This window comes from Zosterops lateralis, assembly GCF_965231275.1.
Source record: "Zosterops lateralis genome assembly, chromosome: 4".
In the NCBI taxonomy this organism is placed as follows: domain Eukaryota; kingdom Metazoa; phylum Chordata; class Aves; order Passeriformes; family Zosteropidae; genus Zosterops; species Zosterops lateralis.
In genome coordinates this window covers 27,701,214-27,720,456 of record NC_139765.1, presented here as the reverse complement: position 1 = coordinate 27,720,456, position 19,243 = coordinate 27,701,214, and the positions used below count along the sequence as shown (strand labels likewise).

Genomic DNA, 19,243 nt, shown 5'->3' with positions numbered 1-19,243 from the left:
ATTTAAACTTCTTGTTCTATCTACAACTTAAGCAATCAAGAGCCACCAAACCAAGGGTATTCTGAATTCTTTTTAGTATTCTGAATCTATTTTTTTCTCTGTTTTTCAAGTGCCTGGATTTTGACCTGCTCAAGTGAAGACTCCTGTTCCTGAGTTAGTGGTTTTAACTTTTATGCATTCTTTCATGAAAAAGTTTCTGCAAGAAGCGTTTCTTTGCCATCAGCTGAAGTGAGACCTTTGAAATCAATTTCAGACAGCAGGCCTGCTGGTCAGAGTTAAGTATCTCGTTCTGACAGACTGCACAATGCTTCAAACCAATTTCTTGTCCATTTCTGAAAGATTCCCTTCAACTGAAAGAAAATAGTAATAGTAAATGCCTTTCTAAGCCACAGATTTTCTCAGTGAATCTAATATCATTACATTGAGCTCCTACTGATTGGGGGAATCAAAAATGGCAGGACTGAAACAGCAGTTCTTATAAAGTAAAACTGTTTTATTAATTCTGATCTTGAACAATATAATTAAAACATATCAGGTGGGAAAAATATTTATCTCCATAGATTCCTATATCTATAGAAGTACTTAGAGAACTATTAAACAGCTTCTTCTTGCAACTCATGGCAAAAGGGAGTGTTTTTCCAAGAAGTACAGATCTTCAAATTGAACATAATGTTAAGCTTTAAAGTTAGAGGGACACAGGGGTTTGGTTTATACCAGTTTTCCGGAAGTGTATTCCTGTTAACTTCAGTGCAGGCACTCCCCTTTTCATCACTTTAAACAACTCTGGAATGAAACCATGGACCTTTAATGACGTTTTAATGATCCACTTGGGGGAGCTAAAGGGTAATTTGTTTCCAAATTGATTGTGGCGAAATGGGATGCAAAATTACAGAAAACAATATAAGCAGAATCTTCTACTTTTTTCAACTCAGTGATGGTTGATGACCTATATTAGCTTCTGAGGCAAAGGGTCCCCAGTTCTTATTAAAATTTCAGCCATTCAGAGAAAAAAGAATCCCAGTTAATACTAGCTTAGCCACAGACATCCATAATGCATCAATCATGTCCTGACTTCAGTTATGTACCTACAAGATACATTGAATGAGATAAACCACATGAGGCAGAGTTTGGCCCTTGCACTACATTTCTGTGCTAGTTAACATCAACTGTGATAGCAAGAAAAGAAATTGTAACATTCAATGACTTTGCCTTCCAACTAATAGAAAATACCTCCTTTTATGTTTTTCTTTCTTTTGTTTAGGTGCTGGTCTCAGCCTACACCTGTGCCTGTGCCTCGTGCAGCAGTTGCTGTGGTGCAACAGGGCTTTGCATCATTCTTATGTTCTTCATTTCTCCAGCCTGGGACACAATGGGAACTGTTTCCTAGTATACAACTACAGCAGCTGCTTTATCTTATGCTTGTTTGACTATGGTTACCGGTAGCCCTCGGACTGTTCTGGGACTCAGGCACTAATCAGAGGCAGAGATATAGTATCTCCTGTACCTGAAGGAAGAGCAGAGTCTTTGGTCTGTGAAGAATCAATAACATATGATATCAGGCTTCTCTCCATGTAGAGGTTGCCCTAAAAGTTCGTATAAACTGACATTACAGTTGATTTCAGAAGTCATAGCAAAGCTACAGTCATCAATCTTTTATAAGAGAAAACAACTTTCAGACACATAACTCACATGAAAATTCCACTGGCAGAGCTGTACTGTCAATGTCTTTACTGTAACATTACAAACTTCACTATAACAGCATAAACTTCCTCTCATTTCAAATTACCCTGCAGTCAGTCCACATTAAAGTTTATGGTTGCCAATGTGGACAACTAATTAAACTGAGTCATGTAAATGAAGTTTTGATCAAAATGATAATTAAATTAAAAATTGTGCTATTTTAGAATAACTTACTAACTATAATGTTGCCTTATTTTATGTCTAATTCAGCTGGAGCATGTAGAAAAAGTAAACTATAAGTATCTCTACAGGAAGTACTGTTTCTAGGCACTTTAAAAGTAAAGATGTGTGCTTTGTAGCTATAAACTCCCAAAATATATTTTTAAATGTCATTCAAGCCTCCTGAAGGCAAACACAATCATGCTGATTGAATACCATGCTAAAGACAATGGCAAAGTAAATGGAAGCAAAGGGTACAGACAGCCCAGCTATAGACATGAAGGGTGTAGTCATTAACACCACTTGATTACTGTATTTGTGGTGCAAATTGCTTTTCTGGGTTCTCCTTGATGTACAAGGACAAGTAGTACATAACTTATTCGGGAGAAACTACTACCATAAATTAATCAACTTACATTAATTAATTCAATCTCCCATATTTTTTTCACAAGGTCCATCGATGTATAGCCATTAATTAGAAAGGATTTGGTATAGTCACCCAGTTCAATGGAATCCAGCCATTCAGCTACAGAGGAGGGGTTGTAACCATCATGACCAATCTGCTTCATCTGAAAAACAAGGATGAGCAAAAATTATTGGTGATACTCACCAAACACTTTCAGAACAGGAAATATTTTCTTTGGGTCAGTTATCCTAGTATTTGATCAACAGTCTTTTAATGGTTAGTGCAACATGAAACAATTTTGTGTTTAAGCAGTAAACTTAGTTTAGAACTTAGTTTTTGATGCATTTTCTTCTTATGGATGCTTGCCTTTTACACCAGAGTATACCAAGACTGTAGCTGGAGTTCAATTCTTTTGAGACATCAGGGAATAAGTGGGGGAAAACAAAAAGGTAAAAGAGACATTAATATCCTTACTGCCCAAAAATGTCAGATTTTCACCTCAGATTTCATAGAAGGGGAAGAAATTAGACTGAAAAATAGTTCTTTCGGTATCATACTGCAAATGAAATATATGATCTTCGTTGTGTTGTTCCTAATTTATCTTTTCTATCAGGTTATATGTTATTTTATAATAGCTGAACCTGCACTACATTTTTCCATCCCCAGGGAAGGTTTAAAGAAAGTATCTTTCCTCTACCTGCTCACATTTTTCATAGCACTCATGGGACTTAAACATATTTTCGATTGCTCACTGTATGTTAAGTTGCCTGAGATTGGACAATTGAATCAGATATTATCAGAATGGAATTGACAGAATAATGTACACAGAAATGCACCACTTGCATATATATAGAAACAGAGCCAGCTAATATCATAAATCTTGTTTTCATAAAAAAATAAGAAATACCATTGGCATGTAATTTTTCTGAATTTTGTTAAGCTGCCAGGAAGTAAAAGCTGCAATTTCTTTTTCTTTTGCATCTCAGTGACACAAGTGAAGTCTTTCAAGATAGTCATTAAAGCCATTAAAGATAAAAACATGTAAAGCCTCTACCTGTGCAGTTTGTTACACCACACTGTTCTAATGAATTTTAAAGTAATCTACAATAGTGGCAAAAATAGAAATAGAATGAGGTAGAAAAAAATTATGCAATAGCCTCAATTTTCAAGTATTTTGTACATATCATACTCCTATGGAAGCGTAACTATTGCTAACTTGATAATACACTGAACTGGTAAATTATTAAGAAGTTTTAGAGGGTTAGAAATTATGGGGTTTGCATAGGCTTTCCTGACTGTGCAGGGGTGAGTGAACAGTAAAAGCCAGTCTCCCATTTTTGCTTATTAATATACATTCCTACTTTATGAGAAACAATGTAAGTGTGACAGAAACAAAATGCTTTGAGCTTAAGTTTGAAATGAGTGACAAAGTAATTTAAAAAGGAGAGAATTTTGATCTAAACATCTTACCTGAACCAAATTATTTCTCACAGTTTATTTGAAATACAATTTAAATTCAGAACAGAGAACAAAAATTAAAGTCTGCATTTGAAAGCCACAGCAGTATTCATCAATCTGTCCATTCAAATGCAGAAAGCCAGCATGTCATAGTCTTGATCTTGGCTTCCTGCAGTGCCAGAGAGGACTGATGCAGGCAATGTGAATATGAGAGTTTATTCATAGTCTTCTGCTGCAGATGTCAGGTATAAAATATTAATTGCAATATTTAAATGATGTAATGAAATCATTATCTTAAATCATAAAAGAAAAACAACAGAAATCACATCATTAGCAATGGAAATCATAGCCTTTCAGGTCACTGCTGTAACAAAGGAATGATAGTGGAAAGAATCAGGTGTTTTTGTTGAACTTGACATTCTGGAATTTACTTTCATCTGAATTCAGGATGAAATTATTCTATTTCAAAAGCAAATCTTCTTTCATTGTCATTCAGACTTACATTAAATATAAGATTGAGAGTAGTCTGTCCAGCAGACTGCAAAATATTGGAGGATCCTGAGAGGTCTGGGTCCTAAGAAACTTATTTCAGCATCTGATTTTAAAAAGGGTATGCTTAAATAGCAGACACTCGAAAAGGAAAAAACCAATAAATGGAAGAAGAAAAATCTAGTATAGAGAAGACATGAAGACATACAAGCCCACAGGGAACACATGAGTTTCATAAAATATAAGATATTTTTGTTTCCTTTCTCTAACAAAGAAAACTGAAGCACCATGAAAACAATTTTCAATACATCTAGATGGGGCAAGCTATGCAAATTATTTCTTGTGTTCATTACTATTTGATCTTTACATTTAATAGATTCTGATTTTAAAATGATATTTTTTTGTCCTCCTGATTTGAGAAAACCCACGCAGTGTGGTCCATACTTTTGGTAACCCATCAGCCTCTATAAAAAGTAAACACAACATGGCAAGTTTCTAAATTCTCAATTCCCACTGGAATTGATGTTCCTGTACTACAGCAGAATTGCAAAAGGCTGCAGGCAAGTAAACACAGGTGAACAATGCAATAAACAAGAGGCTGAGAACAACTGAAATTGATGTGACAATTTCAGTCCTTGGATTTGGTGCCAATAGACAAAATTGTTATTGGGTCACTCAATAGCCTACATGAAAATACACTGGTCTGTTGTAGGGCACCAGCTGATTCTGCAACCATTTTCCCTCTCCCTGTCTCAGAGTTTTGTCTGCTTGTATTCAAGGCCATGCTGCAGGTAGTGCAGCTGCTTAGCCTTGGATCAGATCTGTATGGAGAAGAGCAGTGGGAAGTCTGGCCAGGGCTTTAGCCAGACCCCACCTTTTGCAGGAGCTGCATGTGAGCTCAGTGTCCTGACACTTGCCTTGCCTGACACTTGAGCTATGCTGTAGATATGCCTGTGCCCAGTCCACAGTTCTTCATCCTCAGCCACTGACTCACCCTCCAAGGTCCTATTCTCATCCTAGTGAATGTCCTGTGGATTTGCCCTGGGATGCAGCTGCTCACAGTCATTGCCACCGTCCCTCCCCTATTCACTTTGTTCCATTGTTCCCTACCCACTGCCCACCTGAGCTCCCAGCCTACCTGCCCTGGCAGGACAGTTGCTGCTATCACAAAATATTAATCTCAGAATATTTACTACTGGTCTCAGCACAAAAGTAATATTTTGTTTTGTCATGAACTAAGAAACACTCTCTTATCTAAGACGGGCTTTTAAAAATGAAAATTAATAATATTTCAGTATCTGTCCTCTTGTACGGAAAGTGTCTTTCTGTCTTTTAATAATACCAACTTTATTAACTGTCATTCGTAGTTACCTGAATGTTTTCCTTTCAAATAATTACTGACAGACTTATTGGTTATCTAGATGTGACAGTATCATTAATAGCATCTGCTTTTCACATAAAATGTTATTGAGTTTTTAAATAAAACCACTTTGAAATATCTGTCTGGAAGTGCTGCCCTTTTACTTTGTCAGAGATTCAGTTGAGTTGCATCTTATCCCAGCTTTCATTAACAGGTCATGGCTCTTAGACTGTATCTTTTCTTCTATATTGCATTATTATCTTGGACTCCTCTCACAGATCATTTAAACCCTGTAGGCTTCCTTGCTGATTGATATTTCTTGAAAGAAAAACTCCCCCCTACCTATTGAGTGTATGTCCATGCATATTTCAATCATTTTGCACCAGCTAAAACACAGGCACCAGTGGTATCAAACATCCAGCTAAGGTGCACATTGTTTGACTCAGATCAAGGTAAAATCTCTGAGCTGCAAGCCATGATAGTGTTTCAGATATAAACTATTCATAAATAGGGGCACTATTGTTCTTCCACAGACATTATTACCAGCTCATTCAGTTGTTTAGAGAGCAATACCAATGTTAGCTTTTTCACTGCAGAAGATTTTCATCTGCTGACTGTGGAAAAGGCTAGAAATTGAAGCCCAAAAGATTTAGAGAAAAAGAAATGTTTAAGAAAATATGATTCAAGAAAGTATGGAAGAAGATACAAACCATATGAGATTTCTCTTCTAGGTCCTATTGATATATCACCAGTATCACTTCCTTTGAAATGAATAGAAAGCAGAAGCCAGAAAGAGCTGTTTCTCATAAGAAAATAGCAGTGTCAAGTAGTATCCTAATGAGTTGAGAAATCCCTCACAAGAGACTGTCTGTACAACAGACTTTTCAAAAAGTATATCACTGCTGTGTCAATAGAGCATTTTACATTAGGATAAAAGGTACTTGAGGTTTTTTGCCTCTGAAAGGTGGCCAAATAAACACAAATAGAGCTTCAAAGTAATCACATATGCACTAGAAACATCAAGGTAAATTCAGTAGCATGGACTGTTACCAGTTTTCTCTAATCTTCAAAGACAGATGGGGAATTAATACTACGTTCTCCAAAGGTAATATCACTATCTGGTGGAGCTTAGTATGTGTATCAAAATCAAGCTTTTTATGTGCTGTAAAAGGAGGATAACATTACTTGACTCTCACAGCTTTTTAAATGATGGCTATGATTACTGTGGATTTATGCTTGTGTTCATTTGGAAGAAATTTTAGCAAGCATATAATGATTTATTTTATACTGCTGGCCCATTCAAGAGCTTTAAGCAGAATTTTTGGGAACTTATATGAAACTATCAACTACCTAGCTAAGAAATTTCAGGTGGTTGTAATGGAGGATATATAAGTTCTTTTTTGTTTCCTGTCTTTGTCAGTCCTCTGTTATATTTTATGTACTTTATAAATGTGGTCAGTTGGAGTCATGTTGTCGGAAGAGATCATTCCTCCTCTGGAGTGCAGAAAGAAAAGGCTCAGAAGAGTGACACTTCTGAAGCCCAGAGAGCCTGGCTGGAAAAGGGGCACCACATGGAGCCGGTGCCTGCAGTGCCTGGGCAGAAATTAGGCCTGCAGTCAGGGGCAGAGGGGCAGCTTTCACAGGGGATGGGAACAAATGACAAAGGACCTGAGAAGACTTTGCATGTGCTGCTGGTGAGAAAGGCACTGAGTGAAACAGTCTGCCTGCAGAGACACAGCAGGTGAGGAAGTACTGTATATAAACGTTTTAGGTTTCTATTCCACCTTCCCTGTCATGTATTTAAAAAGTTATCTATTCAAGCTTGCATTCTATTAATATTTGACTTTTCTTTCCACTAATCAAGAGCCTTCTGTCTTGTGGAGTTTTCTAGAAAAAGACAGTACAGGCACATTCACTTCACAGCAGTGCCTGATTCAGGATCTTGCCTCAATGAAAGGTCCAGAATACCCCTTGAGTATGAGTTCACTGTTTCCTACCTAAGATTGTCAGAATTGCATTAGGCATCCTTTCTGTATTTTTTCAGCTGGAATCTGTCTTTCAAATTTAAAGAGAAATAGATGCACACCTGGGGGCTTTTGTGTTTGGTGGTTTTTGTTGTTTATTTATTTTCCTAGAGAAGTGTAAACACTTCCACATCCAGAAGAATGAAGAAACTTCCTAGTTCTTCATCAGATACAATACATGGGACAAGGGAATAACAGTCATCATTCAGTGATAATGTATGCAAGAGTTAGGACATATCCATTGCATAAAATGTTATCTTAAGAAGATTGAAATCTGAATTTGTGGACGAAGTGGAAGCTATGATCTTTGATCTCATTTAAAGGTTTAAATCAACTTCTTCAGGTTGTCATCCCAGTCTGGTTACCAAAAAAAGGGGATAGCACTTCTTCTCATGTAGCATATTTCCTTGCCTGCTGACTATTTTCAGAGCAGCCAGTAGATATTGTGGAGTGAATCACAAATAAAAGAGTATAAAAGAAGCAGGAAGGTAAGACATGCTGTATGGCAATGGTGGCAGGACCACTAGCATGCTACTGTTATCTACATGATACAGATAAATGTCAGTGTGTCATGTCTAGAGTGGCTCTCTGGTAAGCTCAGATAAGAAGGAAAATGTTTGTGATACTGCTTTCATCAGGCAGTTCTGAAGCACATACCAGGAGAGGACATTTGGTCTGCCTTGGGACCAGTCTGAAGCTGGTCTGAAGTAAACACCTTGAACTATAGCTTGAGTGTATCTACCTGTTTGTACTGATTCATTCCTATTGTGCTGCATTACTTAAATAACCTAGACTACACATTTGTATTTCAGACTTGAAAAATTCATGTGTTGTATTGGATTCTAGTGCATTTTCTGTCCTTACAGACAGAAAGGTCTTGCAAGTGGTGCAGTTAGCATATCAGTGGCCTCCTTTTGAACCAGGAAAGTAATTCCCAGAGGCAAAAGAAGAAGGGAAAACAGAGTAGAAAGCACGTCCTTTGAATCTTGTTTTTCATCTTCACTTCCAGCAGACCAGAAACAAGGAGTCAGTGTCAGAAAGGGTCATCAACATTTTGCAGCATCTCCTAATTTGGAAACTGTCTTAGGAAGGGAAGTGCTAAATGGGAGGTAATTAAACACCAAGACTGAAATTAGTTTGCTGAGTTCTGGGGTGTCTAAGCCAATACCAATACAGCAACAGCAAACACATGATGTGATCTTTCTCTGTTACATACACAGCATAGTTAATGAGCGCATGCACAGTCGTTCTGTTTTCTTAAATGCCTGATTCACCATGCTTGCACAAGAGTGCTACATATGAGTAATAGGTCCAGCACTCTTCGGAAGCAGAGCTTTATCGCTCTTATAACACCACTCGCAGACAGGATGTGCTCATAGCCTGCTCAAATCCTACTTCTCGTCTAGTTCTGCAAAGCACCCAAGAAAAGAGGCTGGCTGCCTGCACACCACTGCTATTCCCAAACCCGCTTTGTGCTGAGACCTCTCTGTGCAGGAAGGAACAAGCTGCTTTAAGAATAGTTCTGAAGCCTGGATAAAGCTGCTCTCAGCTAACATCTTTCTTCCATCTGTCAAATGAGAGCATGTGTTCCCATTATATGCCAGGAGAAGGAGCCATACACTGAGCATCCCACAAAAAAGCCAATCCTATTTCTTAGATAAATTCTGAGACAAGCAAGGATAATTGTCATTTAAAAAAAACCCCACAACCTTTTGAGGAACCAATTGAGAAGTCACTTGCACATAGGTTTGGGATGCTGAAATAGCTGGCAAATGCTCTTTACATTTTTTACCTAACTGAAGTGTGACTAAAACTTTATGCCATGACTGCTGTTACTTATAATTAATTTTGCAAATGATATTTCTACCAGGCTGTCTTAACCTTATATTATTAAAATAATCCATAAGGTGCTCTAGTTAATATTAAGGTGAAACTTGAGTAACTTAAATTATGTTGATACAAGCTACAAGCTCTAATCCAACAAAAATAAAGTGTATTTTGGAAAGAAGAATTCTATCTCAAAGGTTTCGACCCTACCTATCTACTGGTGAATATACCATTTTGCCCTCTTATGAAATGTTCTTTTCAAATACAGAATATAATGGGAAAACATTTTGAGAAATCCAGGTAAATATACCTTTTAATACCTGTTACATACCATATAAGAGACTACAATTGTTAATAAATCTATTTTTGGGAAAAATGTGGGTATTTTTCCCTATTTAAGACCACTTCAAGTTCCAGATTATGGTTCCTAATCACGGTACTGGTGTTTGACATCTAGAAATTCATCACTCTTTAGGAAGGCAGTTATAGGTAAAAATTTCAGCTACTAAATACCTGTAGCATTTCCAGGCTGCAGAAGTGAATATGTATCAGAATAACAGAAAGAGCTTTCAAGAAACGTATTTTAAAACCCTGATGATAGATTGGTTGCTTGATTTTTACCTTCTAAACTTACTCAGTGCTTCCTGAGGCTTTAAGGAAGTGTTGTTTGATAGGTGTTTTTTAAGCACTTAACTTCCACCTCAAAATATGAGCTAAAAGTATCTCAAGAAAGGAAACACTATTAGTAAAACTAGAAATAACATATCCAGCAATGTCATTTAGTAAAAAATGCATGGAGTCACCTAGATTTAAATTAAATTCTCAGAAACAGAAAAGAGGCATGTGTTCCAAACAAACAAACTAACAGAATTTTTATCTAATGAGATTCAAATTAGTGAGACTCCAATTACAGTTTGAGGTCTTAACATATTTAGATGCCATGCACTATTTTGAATGCAGGATGACAGAGCTGAACTTATCAACACACAAATAGATATATAGCAATGTTTCATGGTTTGTTGCAGGAGGTGAAAGTGTTTTATGTCTTTAGCAAGCTGTTGTGAATACAATGGTGTGTTACATTACATAAAACTTCCCACAATCCTAATTTTTGGACTCTATAACCTGCCTTCAAAAGAACTCAGCTGATATGCAAAATTATGTGGTCTTACTGTGTAAGCTCTCTTACATTGCTGAGTCATTTATGTGAACAAACATAATGCACAGATTCATCTTGCAACTGCCTTTGCTTTGGTGTAACATCCTTAGATCAAGGACACGTTAAAAATGTGGTCCTTAGGGGACTGCCTTTTTAACTCATCAGGGAAGATGCTAAAAAACTATCTCACCATTATTCAGCATATGCTTCAAGCCATCCTTTGTTAATTATCTTTGGTTCAGAATTCTTCTGAGCTTAACCATTCTCAACTTGTTTCAAGAGTAACTCTAGATCTCGATTCTCTCACATCAAGCAGATTTTAAAAGGACTGCAGTTGTAGTTTTTTAACAGAATCTGCTCTCAGCATTAGTATACTCTCCAAAAGCAGACAACATTAGCAACATTTTCATAAACACCAGCCACTGAGTGCAGATAGCACTAGCATGATGATATATTAACAATCAATTCATTAATTTTGAAGAATGCAAGCAAGACTACATGAAAGCTGATCTAAGAAGCATGAAAAACAAAAAAATATATCATCACCTACAAGCTCAGCTAAAGATTACAAAATTTTTGTTTGAATGATAGTATTGCTGAAAAATTCATGAATTCATAGATAAACCTTTAATATCTTTTGTAATTCATCAAATGCTACTTTTAATACCCTACTTCTACAATTCATCTCATTTGCATAACACAGTGTGTGGAAAATTATTATTTTTAATGATCTTTGGTGTTTCCATGCGCAGACTCACATTGTAGCATATATGGATTGCCTCCAGACACGGAAATTGCTTCACAACTTCAGATTTTCCCATACAAAAGAAACCCTTGTGCTCTCCTACAAGTCATCCATCCAGGAAGCCTTGATGCATCAAAAAGCCTTTTCCAACAAGGTCTGCTTCACGATCTAAACTGCAAAATCCTTTAATAACTCTCATCATTCTCCAGTATTATGAAACTTCAAGTGGACTAATCTCTATTTACCTTGATTATTTCCCACATCCACCAGAAGACTCAGTGCACTTTACACTTGATTTTATTCCTGACGTAGTATTTTGCATGAAGTATCAGCATGATATATGAGAGTCTTATGAGCCCTACTGGTGTCTGGTATTCATCATTCATTCTCCTTATAAAATTTTCCAAATTAAAGTAGTAATTTTCCATGCCAAATCCACTATCTTTTGTTTGGAATGATAGTAGAAGCCTCCAGTAATACATTCTGGTATGCAGAATATTCTATCACTGATTAAAAAATCTAGAGTTTAAATTGTCTAGCACTAAAAATGATTGGGAAAATGGCTGTAAGTTTTTCTGTCTGCAGCTGAGAAACAAAATCCATATATGTAGCAGAAAATTAAATACACAATCTGCAGGAAGTCTCTGTAGCTCACACAAAAAGCAAGTATTAGGAAAACAATCTTTCCTCCAAAGCTTTTAAGAGTACTTACATAAGGGGCAAAATACTTCCAGGGCAACTGCTATGCTAAGACAGGCATTCTGGGATTCACGGACAGCCTAATTTACACGTATGTAATGGCAGTCTATAAATAGGCTGAAAGGCCAAAAGTTATTCAAGTATGTTCTAAACAGCCATCACATCAAATTACAGATTTACTTTCCTTTGCTTTGTCAATTACATCTATACAAAGGGAGTCTGATGCATTGACATTATTTTATGCCATATTTGCATATGCAAAAAGCCAATAGAATTATGTCTATCTATATTTGAAGAAGTGTTTTAAATAATGTGAATACTGCAGGGGTTAGTTCCCTCACTTGTATAATAACATAAATGATACCTTTGGGAGAAGCTGGATTGCTTGGAGTATTCTCTGTCTGTGCCCAGAGTTAAGGATTCCTATTTCCAAGAGATCCTGGTCCTCCATCACGTTGCTTCCCTAAAAATGGGGAAAAAAGGTGGAATAAAAATGAAAAACTTAACAGATGCCCTCAATAACCTGAAAAAAGGCCCTTCTGTCACATTTTAAACACTTTGCTTAACTTATAGCATCAGGCAAGAATAATAAATTATTGATGATTGCATTCATTTTCACACTAACAAAATATGGTGGAAGGTGCTTGAACCCATGGACTATTGCTACACTGCTGGCAGCACTACCAGTGGAGAAATTGTAGCTCTCACTCAAGCCAAATACCAGATGTGAACACTCTTTCATTTGGAACCAAGGACATGACTACAAATACAAAAGGAAATTCTCCATTTTTTCAGTTCATCTCCTACCTCACCTAGCTATTTATGATGGTTTTTTTTCTCCAGACTGAAAAATAAAACCAACACAGAATAAGATGAGGAGAGTGGATGAGGATAAAATTATTTAGTCCATTGATAGTAAAAAATGAAGAAAGGCACTGGTATCAACAAATTATGCAGTCTCCATCCCCCTAAATTTAACTGTACCAATTCAGTCCTAACTTTAGTTGTCACTGCTTTTATCTTCCTGCTTGTAGGCAGGCCAAATTGTTCCAAACATTCTAATAGCTGAAAAGTTCAAATAACACTCAAAATAATTGCCCAGAAAAGTTCATGAAATAAACCTCCACAATTCAAGCATCTCTTCTTAGGAGTTGCTAGCAGCAGGAGCTACACAAACAGGACAATACAATTCCTAAATTCAACGAGACTGACATCACTTAGTAAGTTCAGCATTTGAAGGTCAATGATGTAGAGATGGCAGTTACTATTGGAGGAATCACTTCACTCTTTTTAGATGGATGGATTAGTTTACAGGTGTACCCCTGAGGACTCTCAAGTACTACTCTGTCTCCCTGACTTTTCAGCCTTCTAATTGTTCCTCATTTCTACTGGAGCTTTCTCATGCTTGTAACAAAAAAAAGACTGATATTTTGTAAACATACATTCCTTTCCAGGAGGAAGGACAAATTGATGGACTTCTAAGTTGACCACTGGGGTCAGAGAGGTATTACTCTCATCTCCCAATCCTTGACCAAATTCCAAAGACTATATAAATCGAAATCACCAAATAAACTTTCCTCCTTCTTTCTCATCTCACATCCTGACAGGTGAGTGTGGTTCTTTTCGTGTCCTCTTACTCCACCAAATACTCTGCAAAATCTAGGTGATGTCTTTTTAAGGGAATCAAGAAAACCTTGCTAAGCTATTGTATTTTAAATTATATTTTACAGTAAGCGGTATGATTTAAGACTACAAGTCTGCAAATCATACCCTGAAACAATTCATGTGCATCATTCAGAACAGGGCAGGCAGAAACCTGCTCTATAAGGAGAATCTGTGCAATGATGCTAGTTTAAGTAGATCACCAGTATAAGAGTGCATGCAACACAGGCTATGCAAACAGTGATAGTGATTAGGTGGAGGTAATACCCCCTTTATCTCCCTGGTAAACACATAAAAATTATAATTTCCTCTTTCTGCCTTTCTCTTTTAAGTAACCAAAAGGAGGCTGTAAACTTACAGGAAAAGCTCTTGAAAAAAGCCATCCATTTTGGGCTAGATTCTCCAGTGGCTGGAAATAGCTAGCATAAACGGATTTAAGGAAACTGAGCCAAATGAGGATCCAATCCAAAACAATGGCTATACATTTCCATTCATTTTAACAAATGCACACATTTTGTTTGCAGCTATGGCTTTCACTTCATTTAACTGATTTTTAGATTTCACCTTCATTATTGCATGATGTTTACACACAATCATGGTGTACTCATCACTGTTTCCTGGTGCCAGTAACCTTGGCATGCAGCTTCAAATATTGCAATGTTTAAATCTCAAACTAATAGGCACAGGAAAAATATTTGCACATAGTTGCTGCATCACAGAGGAAGCATTATTTTATTAATCCTTTGCTATTGTTTACATATTCTTATGTATTATTTACTGTATTTTTTTAAAGTATGTCAAGGTTACAAAAGCAAACATTTAAAAATCAGGAAATGCATGTTGTCACCTTGCTTCCAGTTTAATAAGGCAACAACCTTGTCTTCGAATGTGTTCAGGTTTTAGAGCTTTGCTGTATCAACGTTAAGTGTCAAGAGTAGCACACACTCATCCCTCCTCTAAAACTGATTTTATTGTCTGCTGCCATGGAGCTAAAACAATTCTACATCTCTCCACAAGAGCAAACCAGAGATACTCAGTATAATCCACTACTGCTTAGCATAGAGGAATAAACTCATAGTACCAGAAAGCTGCTGTCTGGTTTGCAGAAATACCTGTGAAGAAAAAGAAACAGCCTATCCCTCACAATCCTATCTCCCTAGTATCTGCTCACATTGCCCTCTTAATCCTATTCCCTGATTTTTTTTACGTGATTATTGCTCTCGTGCTCCTCCAGTCTCTTTCCATAGGCTCCTACATTGAGAGTGAAGAAAACCTAACTTCTGCAGCAGACTAGCTACAAGGGGAGGAATTCTCACCCTGCTCTTAGCTTCCATCTATTATAAGCTGGGCCAAATATAACCTCAATTAACTTTATAGGGATAACAAGGTAAATGTAATTAAAATGAATATGAATGCAAGACTGTCTTGTCACATTATTTCATCCTTTAAAATAGTTGAGTTACATTAGTTGAAATATTCATCAAAAAGAAATTATCCTACTAGACACCTAGAGAATTTGAGTCCAAAAATTTAACATTTATATGCTTACATGCAAAACAGGTTCTTACAACAGCAATTATGGCCCAGCAATCTCTACTGAGCTTATTATGCTTTCTGTAATGAAAACATAAGAGACTTTGTGATACTGTAGTTTCTGAAGTCTTTAGTAAAACTTAGTTGGAAGGAAAACTTCTTGGAATTAAAGCCATAAAAACACATCAAAATTGCTTATACAAGGACAGATTCAGATTTCATTCACTTCAGCTTATGGTGTTGAAATTCCTGTCTTATTAATGCATAATAGTCTTATGAAGTGGAAAGATCCTGCTTCTGAAGTTCCAGTTAGGAAAGAGTGTATCTGAAACCCTCCACTCCCCAGATTCATGGATTTGCACAACTCCCAGGATCATCATCTTTTTCCCTGTAAGCACATACAGGAAGATAATCTCCTGAGCAAGAAGGCAGCAGTTTCACAGAACAGTTGGGCTCAAGAACGAAGGAAAAACTGCATGTGGGAGACTGAAGGCATATGAAAAACAACATAATTTTAAAAACCCAGAAATGCTGCCAAATTTTGAGACAGTTCCTATAAATGAGTTCAGAACAAAATGCATAATGATACATTATGAGATTAGGACATCATTGGCATTTTTTGGGTTGTTCAGTACAAAATCACCTCTGGCATTCTCCACCTAAATACAGTCTTTCCCAAAAATTCTGGATTAGACCTAAGTACCCATATGCATTCTACCTCCCACAGGAACAAAAGAACTCGAAAGATTTGTCCCTGAAGATAATAAAATACAGTTGAAGAACATATTAGAATGTCAGGCATAACTGTATGTTTCACATTCCTCCTTTTGTACCTATGTTTTCCTTCATATATTTTCTGTGCTGAGGAAGTACCATGAAAAATTCTAATGTATGGTTCTGTCTAATGTCTGGTTTTCTTAGTAAAATGGTACAGAAGCTTTAAAATAGCTAGCAGATGTATTACTAGATTTATCTGGAAATTCAACCACTGAAGTTGGAAGAGATGAGCTGTGGGGAACAAAAAAAATTCACTGAAAAAAAGTGAAAGAACAAATTGATTTTGAATTTAAAACTTTCTCCCCTCCAAAGGAAAAAGACTTACATAAGAAATAGATTTGGGGGATTTTGGCTTTAGCCTGGCAATGCCAACTTAACCAGTTTTTTCAGTATTCATCTGTGTCAGCAGAGGAGGAAAAGTAGTAAATCTGGTATCTAACTCTGTGTAAGAGCTGCTGCTCAACAGATTGAGCCAAAGTCATTTGCTGTGCAGCCATTATTGAGACCAAGGTTGGCTGGAGATACCAAGTGCTACGGGAGGTAACAACTACTTCTGGTAACGTTTTATGTTTCTGATGTACTGGAAACTGGCTTGACAAAGAACAGGATTGATGTGGGTAAGGGAAGGACAACTTCTGATGTAAGTACAGGGTTGAGGGGGCTCCAGAGGTGCTTGCATCCCTCCCAGTGTGAAGGGAGCACTTTACACTCCCCTTGGCCCCCTCCCAGCCATCCATGTAGTAATTTGCTGCATCATAACATAATGAGGTCAAAAAAGACTCTGAGGAGTTGGTACAGGTGGCATCCAGCACACAGCAGTGGGTAGGATCATGGTGTATGTGTATGACAGACAAGGTCTGGTGGGTGTTTGAAGTGCCTTGCCCTTGTCTCTACCAAAGTGTACTGCACTGAGCCTCACCCTGACAGACTGAGACCTGGCACTGCAGGGGCACAGCTGGGAGATTTCCAGTGGAGTTGGGACACAGGCCTCATACTTCAGCTTACAGAGCTGCTAGAAATATGGCCTGGAACAAAAAAGAAAATCTGCTGGGTTGTATGCTTATCTGGAGTATCCAAGAGTATCATTATTCCTGTCACTCAGGTAAGAGAGGTGGGAGCAGGGCAGGAGCAGATGGGAATGTTCTTCTATTACACATGGTTGGAGACTGAAGTCAGAGAGAAAATTTAGATCAGCAGCACTCTATTCTTTCTTACTTTCTACCATCCCAAATGCATAACTGGTGAGAAAGGGAGCAGATATCTGGTACCAATGGGAATAAGGACTGTTACAAAGCACATCCTCAACAGCTCACTTAAACAAGCCTCCTCAGTTGGAATTGCTTTGTTTCTCATCCACCTAACTCTAATATCCTTCCAAAGTGTATTCTCTTGAAGTAGTGGACATCTAAACTGTCCTCTGGCTGGGAACAAATTAAAGACATCTCACAATGTAATTAAGAACACACTGAATAACCAAGACCTTTCTTTTCATAATCTAAATCATATGCCAAAAGGTTTTTTTCAACACAATACAGTTTTCCCGCAAGATAAAAGAATTTATTTCTGAGAGACTTGCATGAAAGGACTAGAGAAACATAGCTTTCAGTAATAAGCATTGCTTCTTATTAATGCAAACATTTCAGGCAATGTGTGACATATTTAATTTCCAAACAAGAACTGGCAAATGACCAGAATTTAGCAACCTTCATTATAAATGAAAAGGTTGCCTTTCACTAGTACTTCCACTGTTACATGAAAACAAGATCTGTAAGAATGATTACTGAGTTAAATGCCCAATTTATAGTTTCAGGTCAGAAAGATTTATCACATTCTTTAAGATACTGCAGATATTATTTCAGCTAAAAACCTGACAAGATTTTGTTGGAAAAATCCCCTGCAGAAGCATGGAATTTTGTCTTGGGAGAAAAAGATTGATTATAAAATATGTTAGAAAGAAAGGACCAAGTAGGTTGCAAAATAATCATTTGATAACATCCTTGAAAAATTAATTTGCTGTGAAAACACTGATACTCATTTTCAATCCTCACCTTGCTTTATTTCTAGTCTTTACATTTATTACTTTCTTAGCAATGAAAAAATCCACACCAGAGAGAACTGTAAGAAAGTTTTCCATGTCAGTGTCATTTAGTCAGGAAGCAATAACAAACTAGTACTGAAATATTAACTAAAAAAAGGTAATTTCACTCATAGATAAGGATGGGGTGTTAGTACTTCCATGTACAAATTTCCAACCTGCATAAAAACGGTGATGTGAGCAGGGCCAGTTTAAAAAGGAGTCCCTACAGACCTGAGGCCCATATGACTTAAAATTTAAAGCTCTTTTTCTGGATCACATTCAGCTCTTCCAGAAATGAACCTGAAGCAACCTGTGCCATCAAAAGCTTTTCAAATATTGACATTCAAATGATCATATAGTCACAGACCTTTCAGACAACAGGAACAGTTAATTAAAAGTGTAGTGGTAATTAAACAACACAGATAGCTGGGACAAGGATCCTTGTATGGCGAGTTTCTGCTATTTTTATCCCTCCTCCTTGTAGCACTGATTCATTACAACCAACACAATTGTCACACGCAAATTAACTGCACAGATAAGGCGGCAATTGAAAAAATTACCTCTGATGTCACACTTGGCCCACTTAATTACTTATGCTGTGGATCCAACTCTGTCTACCTATTTAGTCATAACAATTCAATAATATAATTATTAATACTTACCTAAATTACATCTTAATGTCTTGAATGTATATTGTGAAGATAATTTCACTTCATTTGAGTAATGAAAATTCCAGAGAGTCTTTATTGTACCATTATTCAGATTACTTGCTATAAATGCTGGTTAGCTTGGATGCTAAATTTCTCAAAGGACCCACTTTAAAAATCAATATTACTGTGAGCTAATTAACACACTTCTAAAGTCTCAGAAAAAATATACTTTTTTCCAATAAGTGTGGAAGGCTGTGGAGTGCAGGAAAGGGCAAAGATAATATTTTCAGACTTACCAAAAAATGTTGACTACCTACTCTGCATGTAACAGGGAGTTTTAACCAGCTAACAGTGGTGGTATTGTAACAAATAAGGAGGTGATAATAAAGTAACAAAGTAACTTTTATAATAAAATCTGGTGGTGATTGCTGCCAGCCAACATGCCTTCACCAAGAGCAAATTGAATCTGACAAATTTG

At 36.9% G+C, this 19,243-nt stretch overlaps 1 protein-coding gene across 3 annotated transcripts in view; it reads right to left on the bottom strand.

Moving 5' to 3' along the window:
• The window catches only part of ANKS1B (ankyrin repeat and sterile alpha motif domain containing 1B), a gene marked incomplete at its 5' end in the record, with an annotated part of 414,325 nt that overhangs the window by 153,182 nt on the left and 241,900 nt on the right, over positions 1-19,243 (bottom strand). For all 3 annotated transcript variants that reach the window (XM_083860540.1, XM_083860539.1, XM_083860541.1), the window contains 2 exons: positions 2,316-2,468; positions 12,431-12,529. In XM_083860540.1, coding sequence (XP_083716666.1) covers positions 2,316-2,468; positions 12,431-12,529 — 252 coding nt within the window. The remainder of the gene's footprint in view (positions 1-2,315; positions 2,469-12,430; positions 12,530-19,243) is intronic.